Here is a 24,628-nt window from a genome sequence, read left to right on the forward strand (position 1 = left end):
GAGATTTTGAAGCTCTTAATAATTGATCACCAATTAACATCTTGAAAATGAAAAACTTAAATTCATCAAGTAAAAACACCAAACATTTGCTTTCAAATCACCCTTAACCTTTAATATTCTACATGATGTAAAAATCAATATCAATAACATCCAATAAGTTAAACAGTAAACGCTGAAGTGTCGAATAATCAGCCACATTTTATAATATACACTACAACTTAATATTAGTTTATACTGGGTTTTTTTGAATGATAAAATTGGTGCCACACTATTTTAATGTAATTATTACTGAATTAACCAAATCAAACTGTATAACATAAAATTCACGTGATATATTACATATTTATACGTTTTAGGATTTATTACTTTCTTACTTCAGTTTCTCTTAAACTGGCTTTTTATTTATAATTAAATGCACCAAAATTAATATTAATAATAAATAAAGGCAGTAACTAATTAAAAAATGCCACATAAACTGATACTTGATAATTTTATACTGTATTTATTACCTTAGCATTCATTCTCCTACTTACTTTCCCATGTATATTTCCATTTTATTTATTTATCTCTGTATTTTCATTTTACGTTTCTTTATGCATTTCTTCTTTGTTATGCAAATGAGTGGGGATAATAAATTGATAGAAAAATATACAATAATGCAGTAAATAAACATATAAAGAAATAAATAATGTAAATTAAAATGGGAAAGTAAAGAAATAGGGGAATTAATACAAAGGTAATATATAAATACAGAAGCAAATTAAAATAGAAATATCAGTTTATGTCACATTTTATTTATTTTATGTATTTATTATTATTATTATTAATGGAACATTAATTGTTTACTTTGACAGTTTCAGCCCTCCGTACAGTCAAACGTTTACTGTAACTGGTCAAATAGAAAGTTACTAAATCGAGCCTGTGAACAGCTCTGCTGCCACTGGATGTCCGAGTTCAGCGGGCCCACACTGCGGGGCCCCATCCAGCTGATGATTGTTCTTCAGGGATTCGTTGAGATGAAGCCTTGTTCCCTGTGGACTGGATCAGGACTGTGCAGGACTGATAGTGAGTACTGCAGCACTTCAGACCTGATGTACCTCCTGCTCCTGATTTAAAGAAAGCTAAAGGAAACTTTAGATTGATTAAACTGCTGCTTCACCTAAATTACATTGTGTTATCTGTGGACTTTCTGTTATGTGAAGCTGTCTGTAGATCACCATGGTAACCTGCACCAGTTACAGCCTGCCTTCTGACCAATCAGATCTCTGGAAATTTAGAGTCATTATTCAAGCAGGGTTGTACACAGAGACAAAACACTGAGTTTACTACAGAGTGATAAGTAATAAAGAGTTATCAATATTTTCATTGATCAATAGAAACACACTGTAAGGATAGAAACAGGACTCAGCTCTGTGGTGTTGTGGAGGCAGAAACCTCCATTTGTGTGTCTTATTGAATGTGTGTTTATCTCATCAGTTCCTACTCATTGTGGCTCTGTGTGTTAGTGTTGCAGCAGTGATGGATGGGCCCTTGGGGCCACTGGCCCTGCTGTGTGATGGATGAAGTCTGGAGCTCTGACAGTGGCTGAGAAATGAGCCGTGGCCTTGGAGGGAAACTGTTCAGACACTTTCATTGTGGAGCTGTGTGACTGGGGAAACCACACCTGAGACTGCCCGCTGTGGGAGGGGCTGCTCCCAGGTGTGTGATGACAAGGTGATGAAGGCCTTTCTCCTCAGTCAGTGCAGGAGCACATGCTTGCTTTGTTTCAGGACCATTATATACAGCTGGGGAGGTGGGCGGTCTGGAGGCGGAGATGAAGTCCACACCGAGTGACCACAGACTGTGGAATTTTAATTAATAATTAAAATGAATAGAAAATCTAATAAAAGTCAAAGACTAAAACACAAGAGGTGTTATATTCATGTTAGCTTCATCTTGTCTTCAGGTTATAATTATGTTATATTCATGTTAAATTCATGTTATATTCATGTTATCTTCAGGTTATATTCATGTTGTCTTCGGGTTACATTCAGGTTATATTCATGTTACCTTCATGTTGTCTTCAGGTTATATTCATGTTGTCTTCGGGTTACATTCATGTTACCTTCATGTTGTCTTCAGGTTATATTCATGTTGTCTTCAGTTTATATTCAGGTTACATTCATTTTGTCTTCAGGTTATATTCATGTTGTCTTCAGTTTATATTCAGGTTACCTTCGTGTTGTCTTCAGGTTATATTCATGTTTTCTTCAAGTTATATTCATGTTATCTTCAGGTTATATACATGTTGTCTTCGGGTTACATTCAGGTTATATTTATGTTATCTTCATGTTGTCTTCAGGTTATATTCATGTTGTCTTCAGTTTATATTCAGGTTACATTCATGTTGTCTTCAGGTTATCTTCATGTTGTCTTCAGGTTATATTCATGTTGTCTTCAGGTTATCTTGTTTCCCTACTGGATTTACCTGTCTTAGATCATTGGTCATGGACTTTGTTTGGCTTTCCTCCCTTGTTTGGATTTCTGTTCCATGTTGACACTGTTTAATAAATCTGTTCTTCATGGCAATGGTGGTCTGCATTTAGGTGCAGTTTACCAAACCTGACACTGAGAGTTTTCTCTGTGACACCATGGAGCTGTTTAATGGTACATGGCGGTCTAAGGGTCACTGATGGTGGCTGAGCTGAGCCATTCCAAACCAGTCCAAACTGGTCTAACCCTAACCCTGACACCAGAAGTAATTAAATGTACAGTAATTATAATGTGGTCCTGGTTTATGTACAGTGAGGGAAAGTAGCAGAAGCTGCTGGATGTATGTGATGTATGAAGCACAGATGACTGAATGTGTCCACCCTGCAGGACCATGTGCAGGACACATGCTGCGCCCTGTCACACAGTTTGGGCCCTGCTGCCGACCGTCTGTTCCTGTCCTCGTATGTCAGGCCTGAACGCTTCATTTCCACCATTGCTTGATGCATTTAGTGACATTTAACATTTAAGTTTTTCATGTTTTAGAACAATTTAAATGTATATTTTCCTGGAGGGGTGTAGATCTGATTGTAATTCATTAATGATGACAGAAAGCAGCAGAATGTCTCAGTGTTAAAACCCTGACATTAACATGTGTGCAGTGATCTTCTCTTTGTTAGCATGCAGCCGCGTCACTCTGAGGCTCTTTGAAGTTCTGCACATCTACACGATGAGTAATTCATGTCTGAACCAGTGATAGTCATAGCATGGAGGAGATGAAGGATGGTAAAACTATTAGGAAGCTGCGTGTTTCTGACACCCAGGTCTGCCTCAGTATTGAAGAAGAGTAAATAACCGATTTCACCTGAACGCCTCAGACTGTGACCAGATCAGGTCTTTTTCACAGAGCAGCTGCATGGTTCACTTTGACTTTGGGGTTTCACAGAGAAAAAACCTAAGACCTTGTGTTGTGTTGGACCTGAAAAGTTAAAGGAAGTGGACCTGAAGCTCTCATGTTTTTACCAGGAAATGAGCTGTGGTCAGATTTCAGAGTCTGTAGTCCATCTGCAGGAGGTCTGTTTGAGTAACTTTAACAAAATCACAGCCTTTAAGAAAATGAGTTTTAATTCTCCTTTCTTAAAAAGTGACTCTGCATTTGTTTGCAGAAGTTGTGACATTTCTGAACCTCCCCTGCACCAAGCTGAGCTGAGGAGCAGCGTCTGGATCAGGACTGAGTGTGTAGCAGTGATCACATAGTCAGGAGGCTCGGCCTTCTGGCTGTGGTTGTCAGATTTTCTGTCCTCAGCACTGAATCCTTCACAGAACACACTAATTGGATTTGTTAACGGACAAAAGATGAGCGTCCTGTGTGGATTTCTGGAGCTTGTCACTGCAGCCTGAATAATCTGATGTGAGCGCAGTGTTTGTAACCTAAAACTCTCATCCAATGTCCCACTGTCTTGTCTTACCGCTGATACACCAGCCTGATACAACTGGAAACATGGTGATGTGTCAGGGGTCGGTGTACATTCAGGCAGTTTTTTTTTTTTGTTTCAAACCAAAAATGAAAAAAAAAAACCAAAAACAGATCCATAGAAACGGTCCAATTTTGGTGTTCGCAAATTCCCTTTTCTTATTTTCCTTGTTGAATTGCAGAATGAAGAAAGGTAGTCAGTTGACACAGAAGTAAAGGTAAATATTTCAAAATAAAAGCCAAAAGGTTACAACAGCCATTCTATAAAGTGTAAAATTATACAAACGCAGACATATAAATATGTATTTTAGCTTCGGTCTTTGCATTAAGACATGAAAATTAAAAAGTGTATGTAGGGGTGAGCATTCTGGCTAAAAGATCACACGACAATCTTTTTGGGTAAAATCATCACAATCATAATCACGATCTACATCCTATTTCCACTTTATTGTGAAAGTACTAATTTGAAGTTGTATCTGTATGTTTTCGCCACATTGAGGCTTTTGTCTGAAGTTTGTTGTTCCTGTTTACAAAATTTGTCACAGCCAGTCACACTTATTATGCTTATTTCACAGGGACTATTCGTTTTGACAGCGCTGTTATTTATTTAGCAAGGTGCTGTATTTAAGTGTTTTGATTGGAAAGTGTTGTTGCTGCTAACCAGTTAGCCCTGGCTGTGTATTTGAAGCAGACTGTCGACTCTGAAGTTGATTGTTTAGTTTCAGAAAATACTTGATACTTTGACTGAACGAGGACGAGGACACGTTAAAGTCCCCACACAAGAGCTCTGGAGATCAGAGACCACCAGGGTCCTGGTCTTTTTTTCCTGATGTCTTAGTTAGTCCAGGTCCAGGTCTCGAAGAGTCCTGGTTCTTCTAGAGACCACTGAGCTCTTGAACCGTCACTGAGCCTCGACACAATCCTGTCTCTGAGCTCTGCAGCAGCTCTTTCCTCATGGTTCCTGCTCTGATCTGCATCGTCAGCTGTGAGACATGATATAAACAGGTGTCTGTCCAATCAGCTGATTTACCACAGGTGGACTCCAGTCCAGGTGTAGAAACATCTGGAGATGATCCAGAGAAATGGAGGAACCTGAGCTAAACTGACAGAGTCACAGTCAAATGTCTGAAAACGTCTGTCAATGTTTTTACTTTTTTTTTACATTTGGAAATTATCTGAACTTCAGTTTTCACTTTGTCATGATGATGAAGACTGATGAAGAAACATGATTTTAAATGATTTTTCAGAATCAGAATCAGAATCAGAATCAGTTTTATTGCCAAGTATGTTTTCACATACAAGGAATTTTTTCTGGTGATTGGTGCAATTGATCAGCAACAGTGGGGCTCTCTAGCCTTGTTGATAAGGCTAATAGCAGATGGGAAGAAGCTATTTTTGTGGCGAGAGGTTTTGGTCCTGAAGGACCGCAGCCTCCTGCCAGAGGGGAGTGTCACAAAGAGTTTGTGTCCAGGGTGGGAGGAGTCAGCTACAATCTTCCCTGCATGCCTCAGGGTCCTTGAGGTGTACAGGTCCTGGAGGGACGGAAGATTGCAGCCAATCACCTTCTCAGCAGAGTGGATGATACGCTGCAGTCTGTTATTGTCCCTCTCCGTGGCAGCAGCGTACCAGATGGTGATGGAGGAGGTGAGGATGGACTCAATGATGGAGGTGTAGAAGTTCACCATCATAGTCCTTGGCAGGTTGAACTTCTTCAATTGCCTCAGGAAATACATCCTCTGCTGAGCTTTTTTGATGAGGGAGCTGATGTTCAGCTCCCATTTGAGATCCTGTGTGATGGTGGTTCCCAAGAAGCGAAAATGCTCCACGGTAGCCACGGGGGAGTCACACAGGGAGATGGGGGTGGGTGGGGCTGGGCTCTTCCTGAAGTCCACTATCATTTCCACTGTCTTCAGAGCGTTTAGCTCTAGGTTGTTCTGCCTGCACCAGGTCACCAGACGCTCAGTCTCCCACCTGTAGGCAGACTCATCGCCATCAGAGATGAGTCCAATGAGAGTGGTGTCGTCTGCAAACTTCAGGAGCTTGACAGACTGATGGCTGGAGGTGCAGGTGTTGGTGTACAGGGAGAAGAGCAGAGGAGAAAGAACGCAGCCTTGCGGGGATCCAGTGCTGATGGTCTGGGAGTCAGACACGTGCTTTCCTAGCTTCACGTGCTGCCTCCTGTCAGACAGGAAGTCGGTGATCCACTGCAGGTGGAGTCAGGCACGCTCAGCTGGGAGAGCTTGTCCTGCAGCAGAGCCGGGATGATGGTGTTGAAGGCAGAGCTGAAGTCCACAGACAGGATCCTGGCATAGGTCCCTGAGGAGTCCAGGTGCTGGAGGATGAAGTGGAGAGCCATGTTGACGGCGTCATCTACAGACCTGTTGGCTCTGTAGGCGAACTGCAGGGGGTCCAGGAGTGGGTCAGTGATGGATTTGAGATGGGACAGGACAAGGCGCTCAAATGATTTCATGACCACAGAGGTCAGGGCAATGGGTCTGTAGTCATTTAGACCTGTGGGCCTTGGTTTTTTGGGGACAGGGATGATGGTGGAGGATTTGAAGCAGGCTGGCACGTGGCAGGTCTCCAGTGAGGTGTTGAAGATGTCCGTGAACACCGGAGACAGCTGATAATGTATATTATGATTTGGCGCTATACAAATAAAATTGAATTGAATTGAATTGAATTGATCAGCACAGTGCTTCAGGGATGATGGAGAGACAGAGTCAGGACCGGCTGCTTTGCGGGGGTTCTGCTTCTTAAAAAGCCTGTTGACATCTCTCTCCAGGATAGAGAGAGATGTTCCTTTGGTAGGGGAGGAGGGGGGTTCTGATGTGGCTCTGATGTGGAGGTTAGTGTCAGGCTTGTCCCACTGTCTTTCAAAGCGGCAGTAGAACTCATTCAGATCATTGGCCAGATGGAAGTCGTTTGTGGAGTGGGGTGGTTTAGGTTTGTAGTTTGTGATCTTTCTGAGCCCTTTCCAGACAGAAGCAGAGTCATTGGCTGAGAACTGGAGCTGAAGTTTCTCAGAGTACAGTCGTTTAGCTTCTCTCACCGCTTTGCTAAACCTGTACTTGGACTCTTTAAACTTGTCCCTGTCCCCACTCCTGAAAGCTTTCTCCTTTTGCCTCCTGAGCTGACTGAGCTTAGCTGTGAACCAGGGTTTGTCATTGTTATAACTCACCCTGGTGCGTGATGGGATACAGCAGTCCTCACAGAAGCTGATGTATGACGTCACAGCCTCTGTGAACTCATCCAGACTGTTGGAAGCAGTCCTGAACACCTCCCAGTCAGTGCAGTCCAAACATGCCCGCAGATCCTCTATGGCTTCACTGCTCCACTGCTTCGATGTCTTCACAACAGGTTTACACAGTTTTAGTTTCTGCCTGTATGTGGGAATCAGGTGGACCATGACATGGTCAGAGTGGCCCAGTGCAGCCCGGGGGACGGCGTGATAAGCACCACTGATTGTGGTGTAACAGTGGTCCAGAGTGTTCCCCTCTCTGGTCGGGCAATTAACAAACTGTCTGTATTTGGGCAGTTCGTGGCTGAGGTTACCTTTGTTAAAGTCACCAAGGACAATAACTACGGAGTCCGGGTTGGTCCGCTCCACACACAGTATCTGCTGTGGCCTGTGGTGGGATGTAAACACCGACCAGGATGATTGAGGTGAACTCACGGGGGGAGTAGAAGGGCCTGCAGTTTATGATGAAAGTCTCCAGGTCAGGAGAACAGTGCTGCAGGATCACTGTCACGTCTCTGCACCAGCCACTGTTTGCATAAAAGCAGATTCCTCCACCTTTCGTTTTGCCGGACAGCTCTGTGTCTGGATCCGCTCTGAAGAGCTGGAAGCCGGCCAGCTCCAGCGCAGAGTTCGGAATCGATCCACACAGCCACGTCTCCGTGAAGCACAGGACGGCAGATGAAGAAAAGTCTCTGTTCTTCTGCACCAGTAGCTGAAGTTCATCCAGCTTGTTGGGCAGTGAACGCACGTTGGAGAGAAAGATACCTGGGAGCGGTGTGTGGAGTCCGCGCCGGCGGAGACGCGCAAGCGCACCAGCACATTTTCCTCTCCTCCGGCGTTTCACTGCGAGAGCAACGGTCAATGCACCAAAATGACCAAAATGTCCAATAATAAATAATTTTATCATCAGATTGAAACAAGTAGAAACAGTTGAGGGTCTGAGGACTTTCTGAGTTCTCTGTATTTCTGAATAAAACACAAACTCCTCGTCAGCTGGTTCCGGCTTGGTCCTGACATAATTAACCAATGAGTGAGGGACCATGAGTGCTGGTCTGTCCCAGCTGCTCCCTTGGCACGCTGCAGCAATATGGGGAGGTCAACACCCACACAGGGATTTATGAGGGACCACTACACAGCAGCTTTCATGGTCAAAGTGAACCCGGTTCCCTCCAGCAGGCCATAAGAAGAGGGTCTGGTGTCTTGGTGGAGCAGATGATGTCCTGCATCCTTTAAGGTTCACAGGTTTCCTCTCTCACACTGATCAGAAGTGACTGATGCTGTCAGGAACACATTAGTCTGATCAGAAACATCAAGCACAGCTGCACACAGCTGGACCACAGAGGTTCCCAGAGGCTTCATTACCTCAGGCCTCATGCTGCTACTGTTTATCCACAGAGAAGCCAAAGATACTGCAGTGGATCAATGGCTGATACTGGACCAGGATCAACCTGGACTGTCTGTGTCAGTATTAGAAGCTTTGGTCCAGTTTGGATTTGCCCCATGAAGAGTACATAACAACCACTTTACTGTTCAGGTCACCGTGGAGCTGAAAGGTGAACCTGGTATGTGGACTCTGGATCAAGTTTTGTTCAGGACTGGCCTCTGTATTTGGCTGCATTCATCCTTCATCAGATCTGACCAGTTTCCATTCCTGCTGCTGAGAAGCCCCCCCCCCCCCCCCCAGCATGATGCTGAGACCTGAGCTATGATACCCCACTGCTTTGTGCAGAGGTCAAAGGTCATGTGTTACAAGAGGCTGAGACTCTGCAGCCTCTCAGTCTATGGCTGTTTTTGTGACTGATCGCTTTCACCACAACCAGATACTGGCATCAACTTTCATGACATTATGTTACCTCTGACCCACAGACTGTCGAGATCAGGCGGAGGCCTGAGGAGAACAGAGGGTCCACGTTCATCTGCTCGTCCTAAAACCTGCTTGTAGACTGCAGACTGTGAATAAAGATGGACGGAGCCTCTGAGCCTCCACCGTCGTCATCTTGGCAGTACCTGACTCCGCCCCTAACTCCCAGCTAATCCCAAAATGGTCAAAGAGAACAGGCAGTGAACAGACAATTAACAGTTAGTGAACAGTCAGTGAATCCGTTAGTAAACAGTTAACAGTTAGTGAACAGTCAGTGAATCAGTCAGTAAACAGTCAGTGAAACAGTCAGTAAAACAGTGATTATAATCTTTATCTGAATTTTAGTCTGATTATAATAATAACTGATCGATTAGAGCCTTATTTTTTCCCATAGTTCTTGATATTATCAGTTCAATTAAAAACACATGTACTGTTTTCTCTGGTACACAGTGACATGTTCATCCCATAATTTCGTCATGTGTGCATGAAAACAGTCATGTGTGTCTGAGGTCATTTACGACTTCTGCTTTGGACATAAACTCACTGAACTCACAGTTGTAGGTTTGTGACATTTCATCCTCCTGGACTCACTGGTTTGTGAACCTGCAGCGATGCAGACTCTGTTGGAGGTTTTATAAGCCCCTCCCACTGAAGGGTCATCAGTTTGGAAAGACTCTTATTGTGGAGGAGTGAGAGTGGGGGTGTCCGGACTGGAATTGGGCCACAGTGTTTCCTCTGGTCCAGCCTTTTATTCCCATGTGTATGTTTCTCTGTGAGCCAGTGTATGACCTGACCTCTAACCTGCTGATTTTGAACTGTTGCCCAGATTTCCAGGTAGTGAACCTTTTGCCTTGAGTGAAGGACCACATATTGGACCACAGAGTGTGAAGTCCTTTCCTGTGTTCAGTGGTTACATATGATAAAGGAGACTGCAGCCTCTGCAGTATAAAGGTGATGATGATGGTAGATGGGGACTGATTGCTGTTATCATACTGGCAAAAATAAAAAGTAGCTGTATTTTCACATCCTGACTGAAAGGTAAAGGAGTTTTATTCTCTTGGTATTTCCTGTTACAGCTGTTTGTGAGTTTTCTCTGCTGCCAAACCTGTTTTTTTTTTTGTGGGAGTGGGTGCTGTTAGGTGATAATGGTCGCTGGACTGGATGCTACAGTGACTTGCTATCAGAAAGGGGCGAGACCAGGGCTTGCTGGTTAGCATGCTAACATCAATGATAGCGATGGGAGTCAACACTGGTGTTTGTCTCCACCTCTGGAGACAGATGTTAGTGAGTAAAGAATAAAGTTTGCACTGAACTCACAATATTTCTTCTAGACTGGTGAGTTTATAGCAGTGTTAGCTCCATTAGCTATGTAGCAATAGCAAAAACTTACATATAGCATCTTTAATCATGGTTAGTGACACGTGAGATGATTTATGTGGACAGGTGTGGAAATGTCTCATATATTGTCATATACTTGGTCATATAGTGTCATTTATGTATAGATTATTTGTGTGTTTCTTGGTTTTTCAGGGTAATGACAGAAACCAGCATGGATGTTGTCACAGGTCCTCATGGACAGCCAGACATACATTTACCTGTCAGATCTGTGGAGCTCTGTGGATGCTGGATGTTCTGTTTCTGTGGCTTTAAATATCTGTCCTCTTAGAGCTGTACACTGTTCTGATCCAAACATCAGTGCAATGTGTGCTGACTGTGTGTGTGGGACTGAGTATGAACCTGTGTGGAGTCTTTAGATAGCTCTTTGTGAGCTGCTCATTAACTCAGCTCATTGATAATGAGCCCGTCCACATTTCAGTTGGGCCTTCAATGCATCTGGCTGTGCTGGAGGAAAGTGCACAAAGGGCCGGAGTCAAGTGCAAGTGACAAATGTTCAGATGGCTCCATTTGTTTTCTTCCACGTCAAAGCAGTGTGTTGTCTATAGGACAGGCTCTCCCACGTATCCTGGCTGTTAAATGAGCCAGTGTTCACAGTGCCCTGACTTTACCTGCAGGGTGATGGATGAAGCTGGTCTCTGTTGGCTGGAGTAAACAACCTCCCACCATGGGAACGTCCTTGTTCTTTAGTTAATCCTCAAATTATTATGCTGACAGATAATATAGCTAACACTGATGAAACACAGCCAGTAGTAACTGTGTGCTGGCTGATGTCCCCCCCCCCATCACCACCATCTCCCCACTCTGACTGTCAAGTAAAGACAAAAACTCCAAAGACGCAGTTCGCTCAAGGGTGGATTGCCAAGATCACCGGGGGCCTGTACAAAGTGTCAGCCATGTTCTTCAGTCCTCTGTTTATGATCTGTTAATCAACCAATTCAGTTCAATTCAATTCAATTTCATTTGTATAGCACCAAATCATAATCTACATTATCTCAAGGCACTTTACAGGGTCAGGTCAAGACCTTACTTTGTTATAGAAATAACAACAGTTCCCACAAAGAGCAAGCACTTGGTGACTGTTTTACTGGTGCAAACACGTGTTGTTACAACTACAGTGATTGTGTGCTGGGTTCTGAGTGATGACCAACTGTCCTTACTGTGCCTGAACACCTCGTGGATGACACTGATGGAGCACTGGAGCTGCTAATGTGCTGCTAATGTTTTGCTCACATTCTGCTCACATTCTGCTCATGTTCTGCTCATGTTCAGCTAATGTTCTGCTCATGTTCTGCTAACGTTCTGCTCACACTCTGCTAACGTTCTTCTCACGTTCTGGTAATGTTCAGCTAATGACTGCTCATGTTCTGCTCACGTTCAGCTCATGTTCTGCTCACATTCTGGTCATGTTCTGCTAACGTTCTGCTCACACTCTGCTAACATTCTTCTCATGTTCTGCTCACATTTTGGTAATGTCTGCTAACACTCTGCTAATGCTCTGCTAATGTTCTGCACACGTTCTGTTCATATTCAGGAACAGGAACAGATGGTGACCCCACTGCTGGTGCTGTAGTCACAACAGCCAAAATTAATTTGTTGTTGATTGTGTTACTTATTAACAGTATGTTCCTCTCGTGAAATCAGGGACACACTAACTTTGTACAGCTTCCTTCTAATTACCTGAATGAATTTAATGAATCTTAAAGTTGTATTTTATTTGGATGTGACTGAGTGACTCTTTCCCCTGCGCTGGAGACTCTGAATTATGACCAGGAGGCTGATCTGACCTATACAACAATGTCCCAGCTGACATTGGACCCTCGCCCAATGTCAACTGGGATTGGCTCCAGTATAAGCCCCCTATAAGGATAAGCAGTATGGATATTTGAGTGGATGGATCTCAGTGTGGATCTTGGAGACAGTTCAGAACTGAAGTGCTTGTTTCACTCTCCAGGAAGCCACTCCAGTCATTTCACAGTAAAAGTCCATAGACACTGGTGATATTAACAGTGGACACAGCTTAATCTCTTGTTTCTGTCTTGTTAATAAATCCCATGAAAAAACTGAAATGCTCTCAGTACTTTCTGACTTTAATGACCTGCTCAGTCATTTAATTTTTATCGGACATTACTCAAACAGGAGGAAACGGAGCATCTGTTGGGGACTATTTTCAGCAGCGGACTAATCCACATTTGGTTCTGTAGTAGTTAAATGCAGTAGCACACTGTGTGTATGGCACTGAGTCACTGTGTGTGTGGCACTGTGGCACTGAGTCACAATAAACTACAGTGTGTGTTCACGTCACATTGTGTTTTTAATAGTTTTCTCTGTGATTAGCGGATTGATCAGCTGTGAATAGGCTGATTGAAAATCCTAAAAATTAAGTTGATAGACAAACAAAATGTGAACAAAGGGGATTGTGTGACTTAAGGGGGTTAACATGGGCCAACCAAAAAAATCCAAATTATCATGGATCTGCTCTGAACAGCAGTGGACCGAGCGAGTGTGGTACTTACATCACCAAACGTTGGACCAAACCTGTTCTCCCACTGTGGAGTACCGCAGCTATCCAAGACACCAAACCACTGCATTCGAAGAAGGAACCTCAGAGAGCCTCATGAAACTCCCACTTCACACTGGGTTAACCAGAAGTAGAGCCGTATACTGGAGAATGATCACAGGTTGAAAAGGGACAGACACTCAACGATCTGACTCTACCTGATGTACCTGGAGGCCTGGAAAAACAAGTTACATTAAATCCTGTTTCTTAATGTGTAGAAACACGAGATGTTCTGTGCGACAAGTCCAGACTCCAGACCAGTCCAGGTCTGCCACTCAGATCAGTCAATGACAGCTGCAGAAACAAGTACTGTAGTTATCAGTGACAGAACAGCTCCTGTATTACCCTGTGTGTAGCAGGCCTTTGATGATGGAAACACTCATCACTAGATCTCTACACAAATTTTTTGTTTGTTCTTTGTTGTGATCAAGGTTAAATTTAGATATATTTAAATCCTTTAAAGACTCTTTTGCATCTCTGATGAACATTAGGTTCAGCTCTCATTGGCTGTTGTAAACGCTCAGTGACAGGGAGGAAGAAAAGTAAAACGTTATGTGGCGACCGGGGTTAGAGGTTAGCCAATTAATTCACTTTAACCTTAGCTTAGTGTTGCCAGACAACGCCACCCTGGGAATTTCACCCAGGGAACTATCATAATCCTAAAGGCACGCAGATCCGTCATGCAACGGGGCAGAGACGAGGTCAAATTACAAAAAATCACTTTATTAAACATTGAATAAAAAGAAATCCATAACATCCACCTGATGTTACCAGGGAAATTAGGGGAACCAATCAGGGTGGAGGCCTACCAGTAGGGAGATGGGTCCAAAAAATAAAGAGGGTCCCGGGAAGGTCACCCCAAACACTCGTGACACACGCACACACTGGTGAAAATCAACCTGGGGTGAAAACATACACACAACACACAAAGGAGACACCGCCACCAAGGACACCACGTCCCCCACTGTAGTCTCAACTCCCTGAAAGGACAAACACAAGAGTAAAAAAAACACAATATATAAAAACCAAAATCAAACCTAACTATACAAAAACAAGAATTAGCTAAACTAGGTAAATAAATCAATACAAAAACTAAATCATACTTTGACAAATAACCATTATCTACAACATACTCAGAAGTAACCACACGCACACACACTTAACCAAAATGATTAATTGCAAATAACAATCAACTTAAATTCCCACAAAACAAAAACAACTCAACTTTTAATTGCATGCGGACACTCACAAGGCCAGTGAACGCACACCACAAAATATAAATTTCCCCTCCCCAATTAACATCACACACACACACACACACACACACACAGGGCTTAAAGAGGCCGCCAGGCCGAAGCGACCAATGCCGCGGGTGCCGACAACCCTCCGTGAGGCAAGTCAGTCCGAAACGGAGTGACAGTGCTCGGCTCCAACAGGTGAAGCTGTGCGGCAGAATCAAAGCAGTCCCCAAAGTACAGTAATTTCCCAAAGAGGGCAATCCCCTAAAATCAGTGTATTTCTCTATAAGCACAGCTATTCGCTGTGAGCAAAGCAACTTCCTGTAGGCAGACGACCTCCCGTAGGCAAAGCAGCAGTGATCAAGTGGGCCGTGAAAGTAGCCGATACAGTGTTCCCCCAGTAAAGCCGTTACCCGTCCAGCTGCCTCTGTCCACACACGCAGGAGAGGGGAAGGACCCAAGACTGCTGTTTCTGCAGCGGCAACCTGCAAACACACACACACAAATTGCCATATGCGCACTGCAGCAACAGCGCAGTACATGAAACGGAGGACCCACCGGCAGTAATCGTGTGCAGCTCACAGACCCATGGAACCCAATCCGGCCCTACAACAAAAGCAATAGTCTTATTTACTGTCAACTAAACACGCAAACTGGTAACGCAGCCACAACTAGCCTACCTGCAAACCCCAACAGAAGAAGGACAGGGATGAGGCAACAGGAAGTGATGTGCCCTCGGCCTCCACAAGCAAGAGAGAAATCCGGTGACACCTACCGGCTTTTATACCCCCCTCTCCCTACTGCCATTGGCCAGAAGGAGACAGGCAATTAGGCACCATCTCCTACAGCTGGACACAGGGCCACAATGCTCATCCTGCTACAATCTACCCCCCTCTTTTTACAGCGTCGTCCCGACGATGAATTAAGCAGACCCAAGTCTGCTAATCCCAAGGACGAAACAGAGCGGCAACTGCATTAGACACCGAGCCAGGGAGATGTACAATGGCCTCTGCTAATTCCCCCGCAGGCCGTGGGAGGTGGTGGACATTAGAGTGGTGACCAGCAGTCAGCCGTGTAGTCCGTCGTACTGTCACTACCCCACCATCCAGATCAGGGGGAGCTTCCACCATCATGGGAGTAGGATCCATAGGATCAGGACCCTGCACCAAGACTGAACTAGGTTGTGGAACCAACACCCGGGGGGTTGTTTGGGCTGCTGTGGCTGCTCGAGGAGGGGTAGTGAGAGGAGCCTCAGGCCACAAGACAAACAAATCATCACCTGATGGCTCATCCTCTGGCTGTGAATGGTCGGGAGGAGATGGGACAGGAGCAGAGGCAGCAACTGGGGGTTCAGCCCCAACCACGGCCTTCAACAGGGTACGATGGACATGCCGGACCTTAGTGTGGTCATCCCTAGGGGCAATGGTGTAAACTGACCCTCCTCCCTGTGGCGCCTTCAATACTTGATACACAACTGAGGCCCACAGATCTTGGATCTTATGGCGCCCCCTAACACTGCAGTCTCGCAACCAGACCAACTCACCCTCCTTCAGAGGAACATCCCTGACCTGCTGATCATGGGTTTTCTTCCGGCGCTCTGCTGCAGCATTCAACCTTTCCCGAGCCCCCTCAAAGGCTATCTGCAGTCGGGTTTGATGCTCCTGAACCCATTCATGGACAGCACCAGCAACAGGATCCTGGACTCGGCCCAGAAGAAAATCAACTGGAAGTCTAGGTTCTTGGCCAAACATCAACATAAATGGAGACTCACCAGTCGTCTGATGAGGGGTTGTATTGTAACAATACAGGACCTGGGGCAGGCAAAAGCTCCAATCACGCTTCCGCGATGCGGGCAGTGTGCGCAGCAAGTTGTGCAGCGTCCTATTGAAACGCTCACATTGTCCATTTCCCTGTGGATGGTATGGGGTTGTGCGAGACTTTTCTATGCCATAAAGGCCACAGAGCTGCCGAATCAGAGAGCTGTCAAAACTTCGGCCCTGGTCAGAATGTATCCGAGCAGGGACGCCAAACTTAGAAAACCACTCTGCAACCAAAACTTGCGCCACTGTGGCGGCTCGTTGGTCACGAGTAGGAATGGCCAGTGTATATTTACTGAATACATCAGTCATCACCAGGACATTTTCCAGCCCATTACGGCTGGGTTCCAGGACTGTGAAGTCCATAGCAAGGATCTCATTAGGTCGGGAGGCCAACAAGTGTCCCATAAAGCTACTAGCCCTCGGCCGGTTATCCTTGGCTACCTGGCACCTTTCACATGCCTGGCACCACTGTGCAACCTCTGCAGACATACCTGGCCAATAGCACCGCTGCCACAGGAGCTCCAGGGTCCTCTCAACCCCTTGGTGACCATGACCCTGATGGACCTCCGTCAGCACATCTGCCTTCAAGGCAGCCGGCAACAATAGCTGAAACACTGGCTCAGCTCCATCAGGCCGGAAGACCTGGCGGTACAAAACCCCACCTTTCTCAACCAGTCGGTCCCACTGCCGAAGCAATGCCAAGGCTGGTTGAGACACCTTCTTCCGCTCCTCCTTGTCAGGATGCCGCTTACGCCTCCAAAACTCAAGGACTTCCCCGATGATTGGGTCATTTTGCTGGAGCGCACAAAGACTGGGTGGGGGGCGATGAGGCAAAGCTGCAACAACAGCTTGTGTCGCCTCGGTGTGTCGTGACTGCAGGGCTTGCTGCAAAGGTTTAGGAAGCGACGTGCCATGGACCATGGCCTCCATATCCGGTGGCCCAGGCGGATACTGACGGGAGAGGGCATCAGCATTCTTATTACTTCAACCTGAGCGATACTTTATCTCAAAGTCGAAGGGGGCAAGTTGTGCCGCCCAACGTTGTTCTGTGGCACCAAGCTTGGCAGATGAAAGATGGCTCAGTGGGTTGTTGTCAGTATAGACAACACATTTGTGACCCAACAAATACTCCCTGAACTTTTCAGTCATCGCCCACTTAAGGGCCAAAAACTCCAACTTCATAGAGCTATAATTACGCATGTTGCGCTCGGTAGGCCTCAGACCACGGCTGGCGTAGGCTATAGGCCTAACCTTACTGTCCTGCTCCTGAGACAACACAGCTCCAAGACCACCATAACTTGCATCCACTTCCAGAATAAACGGGAGGGAAAAGTCAGCATAAGCCAACACAGGTGCAGTGGTGAGCCTAGTTTTTAATGCCTCAAAGCTCCCATGGTGTTCCTCTGTCCAGTGAGCAGAGACTATTTGGTCTGCACGTTTAGATTTTGGGCCTACCAGCTCTGCAACTAACTTATGCAGGGGAGCTGCCAATTTGGCAAAACCTTCAACAAAGCGGCGGTAGTAACTGGCAAAACCAAGGAAGGAACGCAACTCTGACACAGTTGTGGGGGGCGGCCAGTTGGACACCACCCCAATCTTACTAGGGTCTGTAGAGACACCCTTGTCTGAAATCACATGCCCCAAGTAGCGCACTTCCTGCTGGAAGAAGGCACACTTGTTGAGTTTCACCTTCAGCCCTTCTTGCTTCAGCCGTCCCAGCACCGTTTCCAACCTCTCCAGATGTTGCTCAAGGGTAGAGGAGAAAACCACAATATCATCTAGGTATAGCAGCACAGATTGGCACTGTTGATCGCCAAATATCCGCTGCATCAACCTCTGAAAGGTGCTGGGGGCATTACAAAGCCCAAAGGGCATCCGGTTCCACTCGAAAAGGCCAAATGGTGTACAAAAGGCTGTCTTGGGGCGATCAGACTCAGCGACGGGGACCTGGTTGTAACCACTGGCAAGGTCCATGGTGGAAAACCAGCGAGCCCCCGTCAGTGCATCCAAGGACTCATCAATGCGGGGCAATGGGAAGGCATCCTTCCTGGTTTTGCTGTTGAGCAACCTGTAGTCAACACACATGCGCAGACTACCGTCCTTCTTTTTAACTAGTACTATGGGTGAGGCATAAGGACTGCTACTCTCCCTGATTACCTGAGCCCTCAGTAGCTGATTGATATGATCTTTGACTGCCTCATTCTCAGACGGAGGAATTCGCCTATAGCGTTGCCTCACTGGAATGTCGTCTAAGAGAGGGATCTCATGGGCTATCAGATCAGTACAACCCAGGTCTCCATCATGAGCAGAAAAGACAGAGTGGTACTGTGTGAGAAAAGACCTCACCTTATCTCGCTGCTCAGCAGGTAATGGAGACAAATCCAAAGCCTCAATCTCATTCTGCACAGGGTCAGAAACAATCTGAGAGGTCACTGTGGCCACCACTGGCGGCACTTCAGTGACCCCAGCTGGCAAACTAACCATGCAGACCTCATCCAGAGTACCAACAACTGTGTGGGGGTGGAGCAGTGCATCTGTGAAGCCTACATTCACAATAGGGATGTAGGCTGTGCCTCTTACCACTCGCACCAAGGCAGGAGATGCAAGCAGCCCAGCAGGCAGACCAGAATCCAGGGGCTCAAACAACACAGTGCCTTGCGAGTACTGCTCTGAACATGTAGTCGCAATGATCTTCATTACCCCACCTGGGATACGACAAACCCTTCGGCCCCGAACCTTAACTTTACCTGTTGTGCCCTGGGGGGCCTGTAAACTAGCCTGATGGCACTTTTGCAGTGCTTGCACAACACATCCAGGGGAGTCACATACCTCAGGTAAGTCAAACAGAGCTAAACCATGCTGTCCAAAGAGCTCCCTGTAACATCTACGGATTACATTCATCCCCAAAACACCAGGGACCTGAAACACCACGCCACCAGGGGGGTCCTTAACCACCAATACCCCACATCCAGGCATTAGCTTACCACAGAGCTCAAGGTCCAGCTCCAGGTAGCCAATATAGGGAATACCCAACCCATTAGCTGCTCTGAGCTGCAACCAATGACAAGATTTAAGCCTCTCTTGACCCCATGGCTCAAAATGCTGGCGGAAAAAGCTCTCAGTGATAGTAGACACCATGGACCCAGTGTCCACCAAACAAGGGACTTTAACTCCACCCATGAGCACCTCTAAGTGTGGGCAAGATGACATAAGCTTTGAAGCTTCCACCTCACCTGAAACACCCTCTGAGCCAGTGGCTGCCCCCCCCGAACCGTGGCTCAACAGTTCGGCGGGCGTGAGTTTTCCGACACCTGAGCAGGATGGGACAACCTACTTGGTTGAGAGGCCAGCACAGAAGGCTGAGTGCGGGATGAAACACGTACCCCATTGCATTCCCTAGCGATGTGGCCGGGCTGCTGACAACGCCTACATATAATGGGGCCGCAGGGAACCGTACGGCTCCGCTGATGGGAGTCCTGTAACTGGGAAATGCTTTGAGTCAGCTGGTTCAGCTGCTCTTGTTGCAATTTTAGCATTTCCCTCATCTCCCTCATGTCAGACTCTCGAGGTGAGTTAACCCCTTCCTGACGATCCCCACGCACCCCACACTGAGCACCAAAAATGGAAGGGACAGAGTGACTGCGGCCCCTAACACTCCCTGGTAATCCCTCACGCTCCCATCTAATTGCCTCAGCCCTGACCTCCAGTAAGGTCATAGTAGGCTGCCTTCGCACAAGCTGTTTCAACTCACGACGAAGAGCGCTGTCCAGGACATGCTCCACAAACTGATCACGCAGCAAAACTTCTGCGTCTGGCATGTCACTGGGCGCACGCTGCTTAACAGCTGTCAGGAGGCCCATCAATGCAAGGGAAAACTCTTGCAGGGTCTCTCCTTCTTGCTGGCGTCGGGAAAAAAAGGCCTCTTGGAGCGCTACATATGACTCTGAACACCCATAAAGCTCCTGTAATATAGCAATTATGCTAACTGGGTCCTCACGTTCTGCACTCGACCTGTACTTGATCTCTTGACGTGCTTCCCCCTCCAAGTGATCAAACATAAAAAATGCCTGATCAGTTGTAGACAAATGGCGTGCTCTCATGCAGGCTTGCACCTCTTCCAGCCACTCAGTCAACCCTATGCCTGATCTTCCCCTAAACAAAGGGCACTTTCTGTCTCGGGGCACAAAAATCAGCCGCTCCGTTGCAGGAGCACTGGCAATAGAAGAGGTAGTGTTTGACACAGAAGTGGAGGGCACAGCATTAGGGCCAGACACAGCCACAGCCCGTTCCTGTCGCAGCCTCTCATTATCTGCCCTCAAGTGGGTTACTAATTCCCTCAACTCCTGCAATTCTACCTCCATAACTTTAAACCAGTTTGAGTTGGCCTACCTTAAAAAGAAAAGAAAAGGAGGGAGGAGGGGTCACAGGGTAGAAAAACAAGGAAACAACTCCCTGGAGTTCTTCCTGGGTCCACGAAACCAACTGCTGCTTTGCCTTGAGAAACAAAATAAAACAAGTCAAACACTCACACATAAAATATGAACCAAAGTAAAATACAAAGAAAAAAAACAAAAACACACGTCTCTGCTCTCACGTTGTAATCCTGCCGACAACGCCAGATTGTGGCGACCGGGGTTAGAGGTTAGCCAATTAATTCACTTTAACCTTAGCTTAGTGTTGCCAGACAACGCCACCCTGGGAATTTCACCCAGGGAACTATCATAATCCTAAAGGCACGCAGATCCGTCATGCAACGGGGCAGAGACGAGGTCAAATTACAAAAAAATCACTTTATTAAACATTGAATAAAAAGAAATCCATAACATCCACCTGATGTTACCAGGGAAATTAGGGGAACCAATCAGGGTGGAGGCCTACCAGTAGGGAGATGGGTCCAAAAAATAAAGAGGGTCCCGGGAAGGTCACCCAAACACTCGTGACACACGCACACACTGGTGAAAATCAACCTGGGGTGAAAACATACACACAACACACAAAGGAGACACCGCCACCGAGGACACCACGTCCCCCACTGTAGTCTCAACTCCCTGAAAGGACAAACACAAGAGTAAAAAAAAACACAATATATAAAAACCAAAATCAAACCTAACTATACAAAAACAAGAATTAGCTAAACTAGGTAAATAAATCAATACAAAAACTAAATCATACTTTGACAAATAACCATTATCTACAACATACTCAGAAGTAACCACACGCACACACACTTAACCAAAATGATTAATTGCAAATAACAATCAACTTAAATTCCCACAAAACAAAAACAACTCAACTTTTAATTGCATGCGGACACTCACAAGGCCAGTGAACGCACACCACAAAATATAAATTTCCCCTCCCCAATTAACATCACACACACACACACACACACACACACACCGCGGGTGCCGACAACCCTCCGTGAGGCAAGTCAGTCCGAAACGGAGTGACAGTGCTCGGCTCCAACAGGTGAAGCTGTGCGGCAGAATCAAAGCAGTCCCCAAAGTACAGTAATTTCCCAAAGAGGGCAATCCCCTAAAATCAGTGTATTTCTCTATAAGCACAGCTATTCGCTGTGAGCAAAGCAACTTCCTGTAGGCAGACGACCTCCCGTAGGCAAAGCAGCAGTGATCAAGTGGGCCGTGAAAGTAGCCGATACAGTGTTCCCCCAGTAAAGCCGTTACCCGTCCAGCTGCCTCTGTCCACACACGCAGGAGAGGGGAAGGACCCAAGACTGCTGTTTCTGCAGCGGCAACCTGCAAACACACACACACAAATTGCCATATGCGCACTGCAGCAACAGCGCAGTACATGAAACGGAGGACCCACCGGCAGTAATCGTGTGCAGCTCACAGACCCATGGAACCCAATCCGGCCCTACAACAAAAGCAATAGTCTTATTTACTGTCAACTAAACACGCAAACTGGTAACGCAGCCACAACTAGCCTACCTGCAAACCCCAACAGAAGAAGGACAGGGATGAGGCAACAGGAAGTGATGTGCCCTCAGCCTCCACAAGCAAGAGAGAAATCCGGTGACACCTACCGGCTTTTATACCCCCCTCTCCCTACTGCCATTGGCCAGAAGGAGACAGGCAATTAGGCACCATCTCCTACAGCTGGACACAGGGCCACAATGCTCATCCTGCTACAGTTAGACACCTGATACACCAGAGATCAATATCAGATCGATACAGATCAATATCCAGACTGGACATTAGCACAGGCTGTTGGAAAATGACCTTGAATTTTAAAGACCATCACCTTCATTCATGCAGCCGTGACCTAGAGATCTCTGTCTTCTTGTTTCACAGCTGTGTGGTTGATCTTCACGAATCAGAAAGCTGCATGTGCTCCAGGAAGCAGCGATGGAGCCCTGGTCTGCGGTGGCCTGGGTCCTGCTGCTGACCATCATTGTGGATCTTCTGAAAAGCACCAACACCAGAGACTTCACAGAACAAGATATCATATCCCTCTACCCCTCAAGTGAGTGTCCACCTTCAAAAAGTCTCTGTTTGTGTTACTCACTGCAGGGTTGCACACAGACAGTGCACTGATACTACAGACTGTATATTATATATACTGTATATCATGTGTACTGATACTGCAGACTGTGTATTATACTGATACTGCAGACTGTGTATTATATTGTGCACTGATACTGCAGACTGTATATTATACTGTGTACTGATACTGCAGACTGTGTATTATACTGATATTGCAGACTGTGTATTATACTGCAAACTGCAGCCTGTGTATTATACCATACACTGCAGTCACCAGTGTGAGCTGTGCTGAAGTGAAAGTGACAGAACCAGACTGACTGTTAGTGTTGTTGTGGTTTTGATGGTGTGCTTGGTCTTTCCACAGGTACTCCATTTCCTGGTGGATTCAAGTGCTTCACCTGTGAAGATGCTAAAGACAACTTTGAGTGTAACCGCTGGGCTCCAGATGTGTACTGTCCTCATGGTGAGACCACATTATGATCTTAAACTGAACCAACATCTGTGACCTGTGAGAAGAAACCAGCAGTAAAACACACACCTGGTGTAACTGATGGAAGCAGTAGCTAATGTTGTAAACTAGATGTATATTCAGCTGTTTCCTCTCCTCTGTGTTACAACCTGTCTTCATTATATATTTATCTTTAAAATCACATTAGTATTTATGTCATGTTTTGCCCCTAATATGGGTGGGTGGGTGGGTGGGGGGGGGGGGGGGGGGGGGACATTTATGAGAGCATCTACGAGCTACTGTCTTAGTAAATCAGACTCTGAACACAGACAGATTGTCATGACTGTCCTCCAGGACTTGTTGTAGCTGGTTTACAGTTTCTAATGATCCCAGTTGAGTCAGCCTCAGACCTGGTCTAAACCGTGTTCAGGACCTGGTCTTAGCTTCCCTCTTGAACCTCCAATGTGTTTCAGGGGCCAGATTCTGCTACACTCGCCACACGGTGGACGTGGAGGGAGACAGTGTGTCAGTGACCAAACGCTGTGTGGACGCCTGTCTCTCCACAGGCTGCACTGACGTGGATCATGAAGGAAACAAGGTGAGAACTCAGAAAATCTGCTAATAAATCACTGATGATCATTATCATTTAGAATCAATCATCAGGATCAATGTTTAAGATCTTCATAGATATCATCTCTTCAAACCTTTTTAACAACATTGTTACGTTTGAGGGAAAACTGAATGCAGACGACACAAAAGAGGTTGATGGGAAAAGAAAAGTTTTAATATGATATTAATGAAACGTCCAAAAACAGTGAGACCACAGGCAGCTCATGACAGAATTAACTGATATCAACTACAAAGTAAAAACAGGAGATTTTTCAAAAGAATTAATGAATCCACGAATAAAAATACTATATTATAAAGTAAATAAACAATATAAAATAATTAAATAATATATTAACCCACCAATGAATACTGTAGGTCAAATAAAAAAAATGTTTTAAACAAATAAAATGATAAAGAATAAATTTGAGTCACAAGTTTTGATGAAGCTTTGTTTCTTTCCTGGCTTGTTTTGTTTTTTTTTTATTTACAGAAGTAGGAACTATTTTCTCAGCATCTTCAGTCAGTTTTGCTGTGGATCATATCAATGCCCTTGTGCTTTATTGAGATACAACTCATCTAATTTAGTTACAACCTGCTCAGCTCTCCTTTATTTGTACACGATAACAAAGCGTCATTGATCAGACGTATTTGTAACTCTAACCCAGATTGTGTCAGGAGGATATAATGTTCTTTTACCATTATCAATACAATATTGTGTCACTTCATTTTTTTTTTTAATCCTGATTATTTTCATAAGAAATTATGTTATCATTCTGTCTTAACTCTACTGCTCATCATTAGAAAATCAGCATTAAATTTCCAACATTTCTAGCTACATGTTGTTTGTTTCAGGCATTAGCGAAGGCACCACAGAAACATGTTTTAAATTGTATGGTTGTTATTAATCAAGATTCAGAGCTTCCATCAGGTCTAATTTATGAATATGTCTTACTTTAGGATTAACATGTCTCCAAACATCAAGGAGGAAATAATTGGTGTAAAAATCT

General features: G+C 45.5%; 1 protein-coding gene and 1 long non-coding RNA gene across 2 annotated transcripts in view; one reads left to right on the forward strand and one right to left on the reverse strand.

Annotated features, from left to right (window-relative positions):
* The window catches only part of LOC139625029 (ly6/PLAUR domain-containing protein 6-like), a 30,262-nt gene that overhangs the window by 2,287 nt on the left and 3,347 nt on the right, over window positions 1-24,628 (forward strand). The window contains exons 2-4 of the mRNA XM_071484606.1: window positions 22,373-22,544; window positions 22,929-23,027; window positions 23,486-23,610. Of these exons, the coding sequence (XP_071340707.1) occupies window positions 22,427-22,544; window positions 22,929-23,027; window positions 23,486-23,610 (342 nt within the window). The 5' untranslated portion in view covers window positions 22,373-22,426. The remainder of the gene's footprint in view (window positions 1-22,372; window positions 22,545-22,928; window positions 23,028-23,485; window positions 23,611-24,628) is intronic.
* Window positions 21,464-22,089, reverse strand: LOC139625027 (uncharacterized). The gene is made up of 3 exons (XR_011691823.1): window positions 22,010-22,089; window positions 21,888-21,935; window positions 21,464-21,814 (listed from the first exon to the last, which is right to left on the reverse strand). It is a non-coding gene; the product is annotated as an uncharacterized lncRNA (long non-coding RNA).

This window comes from Trachinotus anak, unplaced genomic scaffold, assembly GCF_046630095.1.
Source record: "Trachinotus anak isolate AG129_WGS33_773 ecotype Australia unplaced genomic scaffold, CSIRO_AGI_Tana_v1 ptg000001l, whole genome shotgun sequence".
In the NCBI taxonomy this organism is placed as follows: Eukaryota; Metazoa; Chordata; class Actinopteri; order Carangiformes; family Carangidae; genus Trachinotus; species Trachinotus anak.